At 40.3% G+C, this 8,435-nt stretch overlaps 1 protein-coding gene across 1 annotated transcript; it reads left to right on the top strand.

Annotated features, from left to right (window-relative positions):
• The first annotated feature begins 4,727 nt into the window (after positions 1-4,727).
• LOC121424572 (E3 ubiquitin-protein ligase Midline-1-like) lies at positions 4,728-7,766 on the top strand. Its single transcript, XM_041620302.1, has one exon. It carries the CDS (start codon positions 4,798-4,800, stop codon positions 6,775-6,777), a length of 1,980 nt encoding a protein of 659 aa, XP_041476236.1. The 5' UTR covers positions 4,728-4,797; the 3' UTR covers positions 6,778-7,766.
• Positions 7,767-8,435: the final 669 nt, after the last annotated feature.

Raw genomic sequence — 8,435 nt, forward strand, 5'->3', positions numbered from 1 at the left:
TCCTGGCCTTCTTATACCCAACGCAACTCATAGGCCTATGCTTTGTTTATAGTGTCTGTTCTAATGTAACATAAATTATATTTTTTATTTTTGGTAATCCTTACTAGTGAAAATTTGTTCCCCTCCTCAAACTTAAAATCATGATCAGTTTAATCTGCCCAAATAGTCAATATAATGATTCCGGTGAATTTCTCATAACACCATTGATTGGGGGGGGGGGGTGAGTGAAAGGTGGGAGAAAAGGGGAGGGGCCAACAAGGGAGACAGACAGATGGACAGAGTTATAGAGAGGGGGTGTTTAAGAGAGAAGGAGAAAAAAATGTACGGTAATAACGATTTTTTTTTTATTGAATACAACAAATCGAATTCTGTTTCTGTTTGTGGTAACTCCCGTAGGAACTCGGCAGGACAGCATTTTTGCTGGTGAACGCCAAGCTGCATATAACCAATTACCTATGAAACATTTTACGTCTAGGTTAATCAGTCATAGTGGCTGACGTTATAGACGACAGATATCACTCTCGGGCCTTTTTATCAAAGTGGAGACGATGGCAGAGTTGGGATTCGAACTCACAACCTTGCGATTATGAGTCTAATGCTCTAACCACTGGACCACACGACCACACTGGACCACACGAATTGAAAGCACTGTTTGTAGTAAAAACAGATGGACCTCAATAAAACAATGCGTTTCCATTTAAATGATTCATCAACTGACCTGTTGCTATGATTTTCTCCTCATGCATAATTTCAATCACACAATAATTATCATTATTTTGACCCCCAAATGGAATTATAATTAACTGATAAAACAAAACATAATCATTGACGCCTTTTCTCTATAAAAAATGCTTTAAACTGATGCGGGATGTCCTCAGTTCTTGGCAGTCTCCCAGATTTGTCATATTTTTGATGGAGGATCGTCAAAGATCTATTTAAAAATACACCTTCCCCTGGTGAGAGAGAGAGAGAGGGGGGGGGGGGGAGAAATATGATAACATTCAAAATGAAATCCGGGATGAAATCTAGAATATTGGGGCTGAAAGGGGGATAGCTTTTCAATTGCACTTACTGTTGTCTCACACTCTTGAATTATTAGAAGAGTTATTATACATAGGCTTATAAAACTTTCATCTGTATATTTGGAACATTATTATATGGAAATCAAAATAGAGTTTGCCTAATCTTTTCGAACATAATTATTGTTAAATATGAAAGATAAATTCAAACTTGACTTGTGATCTTCAAGTGTCAAATTTACACTTTTAGTCTTTGATTGACATCCTTTTTACGATAGGATTTAGTTTTGCAGGAAAAGACATAATGAAGGGAATAGTGGGCTGTAAAATTGAACGAGATAGGTTTATCCGATGGACAGAGAGGTGCCGTTATTTAAAACATTATCTTTAATTCCACACACCCGCCGTAGTTTAACAGAAAGGAGAAATTTATCTTTTTCTTACCGAAGGTTGCATTAAAAAAGAATCATCATTTCTTTGTATGGACTCCCCCAGTGGTGAAATGAGTCTTAAATTTTGAGGAGCGAGATTATGCGTATAGGGCAATATTCATTAAACGTTGCGAGCGTGAGAAGAAAGTGAGCAAAATCCAAGATTTTTATTTCAAAAAATCAAATTTTGTGATAGATTTAAACATAATATTAAAAAAATAATGTCATATTTCACCCTTCTCTCTTTCCTTTTCTCTTTTTTTTCTTGGTCTGTTTAATTGGTCGTGAAAAATTTGGGGGAGGGGCAAGCGCATGTGTTCGGCATCATAATACTATTTAATAGACTGTTTCATATTTTGGGGTCTTATATTGGAACTTGGAAACTGAAACCATATCATATCTGTCGACAAGATCATATCGATACCGGTTGGAGAAGAGGGGGGGGGGGGGTGTTCATTGAACAGTGATGTTCACCGACTTTTGTTATAAGCTACTGAAATCCTTGCATCTGATTGGCTCAGAGCGAATTTGTCGGTGGAACACTCCCGTTTGTTTTTAAAAAGAAACGCACGCAAATCACGCATGCATTCGATTGGGTGAAAATCAACTTACGATTGAACTTTGGAGATTCGATTACAATTCTTTATGCAACGGACTCCAGAGAACCTCGAACTTTCTTCAAGTTTTCTTCCCCCTTGCTAATGAGGCCCAACCACGCACCCCCTGGGTGTGTCATGGTTACGTCATCATGACCAACAGAACAAGCAGGAGAGGAGGCATTTCACGAATACCTTTGCCAGTGATTTTCTCTGACTAATTGCTCTCAGCCAATCAGATGCAAGGATTTCCAGTAGCTTGTAACAACAGTCGGTGATCAACACTGACAAGAATCTTCATGAAACCGGCAATGAAACGCTCCCCGGATGGTGACCTGGTGCACGCTTGATCGAGGGAGGTCTCGCTCGATGCGAAAAAACACAACGCGGACTTCTTCTCGATCTGAGAAATAAGTCGCTCCTTTCCTTTCCCGCCTAAAATCTCTCGGAAATTAACATCCAGGGCCCTGTGGATATCGGATATTAATGATGATTATCGATCAATCTAACTTGATCCTGTCTGGTCGTCTGCTAAATATCCTGAAAACACGACTGGCTTATTACCTTGTTAATTCTGCGCTAAACCAGTAGATCATGATCAGAATTGGTACAAGGAACATTCCGATGTACCCTGAGGAATCTTAGGCTTGTCTATAGCTGAAAATATGGATATTTGATAGCCTTCGCTACTATTTCATTTTAAGAAACTATTGAAGAATAGTAATCAACCTGATCTCAGGACTATTATGAAGTCGGAATATCATTTTGAACGGCGGAGACAATGGATAAAATAATTTGCAAAGGTGTCGACCTAGAAAACTGAGATAACTTTTATTTTACAATCTCTCCGTTTGATTGAACGCAAGGATGTGAGAAAGAAACATATTCTTTCCAAACGTAGGCCTACGTAAGACATTGAAGCTAGCAGGCATCGTGGATCTTTCTTTTGGGATAATTTTAGTCAGATCATGTAAATGAATAACGAAACTGATGTTGCAGTTCGTTGCTATCCATTGTTTACAGAAAATCTTTGGAATCGAAACTCTTGTATACTTTCACAGAAGATTTTAGTTTTGATGCTCCGGGATCGCACAGAGACCAGCATCCTATTTTGAGTAGATTGATAATTTGTTTCGACCTGGAGCTCTCCCCCGCGGATGAATACGAAACAAAAACGAATAACCTCTGTCTGGAGATAAAACAAAGTCTTAAGTTCTAAATCTCTTTCATTGATGATACACAACTTTTGCTCGAATTGGAAGTCAAGAGCTAAGCTAAGTGAAGAATATTAATTTCTATACAAAGATCAGAGGAGCTAGAGAGAAGTATAATAGTGATTGCAAATCAGGTAAGTGGAATGGTGTGAATTATTGCTGTTACCAAAATTGTTTTATCCGGAAATGAAATGGAATGTGTCAGGGGAGTGTTTCATCAACATTTTCATCCGACAAGTTGTCAGATTTGACATCTTTCTCTGATGTTGATTGACTGAGAGGTACTGTTACTATGGTAACTGTACGATAAAATTGGACTTGTCGGATAAAGTGTCCGACAAACGCCCCCCGGTGATCCAAAATGTGATGAATATAATTATCACACCCCCTTAAATCTAAAGACCACCGCACACCTTACGACTGTTCGCGATCCGATTTTGGAACTAATCGCATTTTTGCTAATTTTCTAAAAATGGAACATATCATTTTATCTGAGGTTAAAATCAATTGAAAGAATACTAATATAACCATTATGAAAAATTGCAAGCCTTTATTTTGGAGTAAAGGCCAAATTAGTTCCAAATCGTACGACTGCTATGACGTCATTACGACTAGATATTAAATTCACTTTTATTCTAAGACGGATGAAAACATAATTGCATATAATTTTGAACATAGGTGTTCGTATGATGATTTCGAATATTACACAGCAAGACATTCCAAGTCTCAATATTAGCATCAGATTCTATTACATTTTATTCTGAAATCGGGTTGCAGACCAATCGTAAGGTGTGCGGTCGCGGTGTGATAATTGGATCAAGATATCGTTGGTACCATACGCCCTGCCAACTGTTTGTTACAAGAAAGTTGCCTGTAAATAAATCCCTTTGTAGTTTCATTAGTTGGATTAACCAACGGAAAAACAAGATTCGCTTATCCAGTGTATCACTTTCGAATGTAAAGTCACTTCTTTCATATATCAAAAGGGGCCTATACATTCAACTAAAGAAGTTTAAGCACTGTAAAAAAATCATGGATGGTCCTAAATATCAATAAATTTAAATTTGCAATGCCGGGATGATCTCTATTTGGGTATAGGTTTCTGGTCTAAACATTCTTGGATGAGATCGTCTGGTTAGATGTAATGTGTATTGCAAATTCCTAGTTACCTGTGCTCTCGTATATTAGTTTCATGTGGTCTGTATTAGGTTCTTTATGATAAACACCTTTGTCTTTTAAAGGCGCCTATGGGTGTAATTAATGTTGATTTTCGCACTTGATACATCTGAATATCAAATACAAAATTCTGATATTTGTTATATTTTGTAATGTATGTTTGTTTCATATTTCAATTGTCTATTCTAATGAAATTTGGATTTCTTTGTTTGAAATGAGAACAATGTAAACCGAAAATGAATTGAAAGTGGTAACACACTCAATTTTACTTTCTCCATATGCAGGTTGATCGACAAGCTCTTTGGTATAAAAGCTTCCTTTGCCGCATACTGCAAACCCACGGGTGCAAACCAAACAGAGGATGGCATCATTGCGGCGAGTCACAGCAGAAAACTTGAACTGTCCTCTCTGCATGGACACCTTCGAGGAAGCCACCCTTCTGAGCTGCGGCCACACCTTCTGTCGCAAGTGCTTGACGAAATACGACGAGTTTCACCCAGACCATGCTGACATGCATTGCCCACTCTGCCGCGAAGCCACACCTTTGAATGAGAAACGAGTGGAAGGGTTGTCCTCCAATGTGACCCTGAACGGACTGGTCGGGGATATCAATCGGATCTCGACGGGCTTACACTATGCCGATGAGTCAAAACCAAGGTGTGACCTTTGCCAGCCGAAGTCGATGAGCGATGACCACCAGGAGCAGGCCATTGCCGTGTCATTTTGCCACGAATGTGAGGGCTATCTCTGCGAGAGTTGCCTCTCGGGGCATACCCGAATGGTGCATGTCTTCGGCACCCACCGCACCGTCTCTGTCCAGGAGGTTCGGAAAGAAAAAGAGCGGGACAGTAACATCGCCAAGAGCTGCCCCGAACACAAGTCCGAGCAGATGGACTTCTACTGCCAAGACTGCGAAGAAGTCGTCTGCCACAAGTGCACGGTGGTGAAGCACTCTGGAAGAGAACACTCCATCAAGGATCTTGCTGAATACGAGACGGAGACGCGACAGAAGATCGATATGCTGGTCATGAGGAGCTCGGTCAGGAGGGCTAAGATCGAGAAACATATCGGTGATATCAAGCAAGAGGAGAAGCACATCCGGGTCATGCTGACCAAGATGGAGAGCGAAATCAATCGAGCTTATGATTATAAAATTAAGCAACTGGATGAAAACAAGCAGGCTTTGCTTGAGGAAGTCGCTCGGGTCGAGGCGATGTATTACGGAAAGCTCATTGACATGACCAAAACGGCGCGGTCACTGGCCAAGAAAATATCCGTTTCAAGCGAGATGATTTCAAAAGGTAAACGAAAACCCTTGTTCGGTGAGAGTCGTGTCGCTCATAACAATCTCTATCGAGAACTCGACGTCGTCCTCGGTGAAGAAGTAGATATGATGGCGCCAAGCAGACTTCGAGACCTCACGGGGAAAACATGCTTTGTCCCATCAGCAAGCGACGTCATTGACCTTGGTCAGATCGGCGCTCATATTACTGGATGGACGGTAGTCAATGAAATCGACTTGCCGTGTGATGACGCTATGAACGGTCTCGCAACCATGTCATACGATAAAGTTGCAGTGTCATATTTCAACGGCGGTGTGGATTCCTTTAACATCTACTCTGGCGAAAGAAAGTTGCTGATCGAGAGCGACGATCGCGGCACCCATGACATTGCTTTCCTCAGCGACGGCCGATTTGTCGCCACGAACACTCGCCGCGTTCTGAAGCTTTTCAATGCCGATCAAACGCCAACCGACGTCAGTTTCGACACGCCCTCAGAGACAACCGGCCTGACAATGCTCGACGTCGACGCCCAGGACCATATCTTTATCTCTTTCTGGGATCTTAAAAAGATATTCGTCTTCTCGCCAGCAGGCGGGAAGCCTCTTCGTGTCATCAATACCGAACGAATTCCTCGTCAGATCTGCACGACGTCGACCGGCTCCATCGTCACTCAGAAACTCGGCAACATCACCGTGCTTGACGAGGATGGCAACATCCAGTGGTCGGTGACGAAGAGGAAGGGCTACTTGCACCCTGCCGTCAACGACAAAGACCAGCTCTACATCGCTTGCGTCCGACCTTCCGACCAGTCGCTCTCCATCGAGCATTACACCTTCGGCGGCAAACACGTGGGGACAGTTCTCAAGAACGCAAAGATTGAGATTCCGTCGCGACATTGGTATTACATGACCTTCATGTCACCTTCATGCATTGCTTTCTGCACCCCTGGCAAGCTCTACGTCATTCAGAAGTCATTGACCCGGACGAAAACTCTTACAGAGGTCATCTCCCCGACAACATATGAGATCGAAAGCGAAATCAAAATTTGTAAAAATTAAATGTGGATATTAGAATATATTAGCGACGAGTTGGCCGAAATCTGGAAGAAATTTTAGCGATCTTATTCAAAGCAGCAGTAGGAAATCATACAGGAAAGACATTTTATAAACAATTATACTTGGAGTAGTATTCATTTGGAATGTGGCAGCATGCTTGTGATGTCAACATAGTTTTCGCTCAATTTCACAATCTTACTCATCAAGTGAACGTTTTGGATAACAACTGATGCGTGATGCATTTTGACATCATCAACTGTCTCGACTTCATCAAAAGGATACCAATATTATCCCCTATTTCAATATCGTAATGAGTGTCGGTGACGCACTTACTCTTTCGTCTTTGGCCAACCCCCTTTTTTTCCAGCATACCAAAAGTTCATCTGTTATTTTTTCCTTATCTCTGACGTTTTTTCATGGGGGTGCAGTTTATCTATTCTGTAGAGTTTCACCTAGCTGTTGTAAAGTTGCAGACAACTTAACGATTACAATATGAAAACTCAAATGCGATTCTATATTGGTAATGGCATGGGATTTTTTTTTCAAGTTTTTTTTATTTCCCTCCGATAGGGCATATATTTGCATAAACATTTTAACAATGATATAATTGACACAATACCAAGCATATCATGCACACATAGCATAATTTTGTACAAAGTATAGGCCAACATGGCGTTTCAAATAAAAGGCAACCGAGAAAAATTGAAATTTGCCGACATACTCTCTGTTAAGCAAATGAATTAATGCAAATTATACATTTTCCTATTTAAATTGAATTAATGTACATCGCAGTCACATTTTAGTAAAAGTGTAAGTGTGGCAAAAAAGGAAGGGGCAAGAGTAACCACCCTATCAGTTGTAAAGTGATACAAAGTTTAAAAAACATTGGAGAGAAAAGGAAGAGAGGGTGGAGGAAAAGAAGAAAGAATAGCATTGACAAGAGTGTGATGGGTCGTGTAACTTTATATAATACTCGATATTAACTAAATAATAAGTGCACTCACACGGCACCTTGGCCTTGCCAACCCCAGCCCTCACCCACACCCATCAAATTAACATGGCGCCTGAACATTTGTAAAATCTTCGGGCATCTCAATTGAAGATTCGATATACAGTTTTAAAAAAGTTGCATACTTTAGCATTGTGAAACAGACCCCGGATATTGCAATGTAGCCCAAGATGCATGAGCGGAAAACTTAAAGGGGAATGAAACCTTTGGAACAAATAGGCTTGTGTAGAAGCAGAAAAATCAAAGAATAAGAATAAAGAAAGTTTGAGAAAAATCAGACAAATAATGAGAAAGTTATGAGCATTTGAATATTGCAATCACTAATGCTATGGAGATCCTCCCATTGGCAATGCGACAATGATGTGTGATGTCACTGATGAACAACTTTCCCTTTGGTGGACTATAAAATACCCTTATAATGTCTCTTTTTGCTTTTTCTTATGATGATGCAAACTCTTTATCCATGATGTATTCTTAAAAAATATGTATTACATGCCCTCATGTAGAAAGAACACATGATCTATGGATAGATGTGATAAAAGAGGCAATTCAAGTGAAATATATACTAAAGTAATGGGGAGAGTTGTTCATCAGTGACTTCACACATCTTTGTCGCATTGCCAATTTGCTATCTCCATAGCATTAGTGATCG

This window comes from Lytechinus variegatus, chromosome 11 (genome assembly GCF_018143015.1).
Source record: "Lytechinus variegatus isolate NC3 chromosome 11, Lvar_3.0, whole genome shotgun sequence".
Taxonomy (NCBI): Eukaryota; Metazoa; Echinodermata; class Echinoidea; order Temnopleuroida; family Toxopneustidae; genus Lytechinus; species Lytechinus variegatus.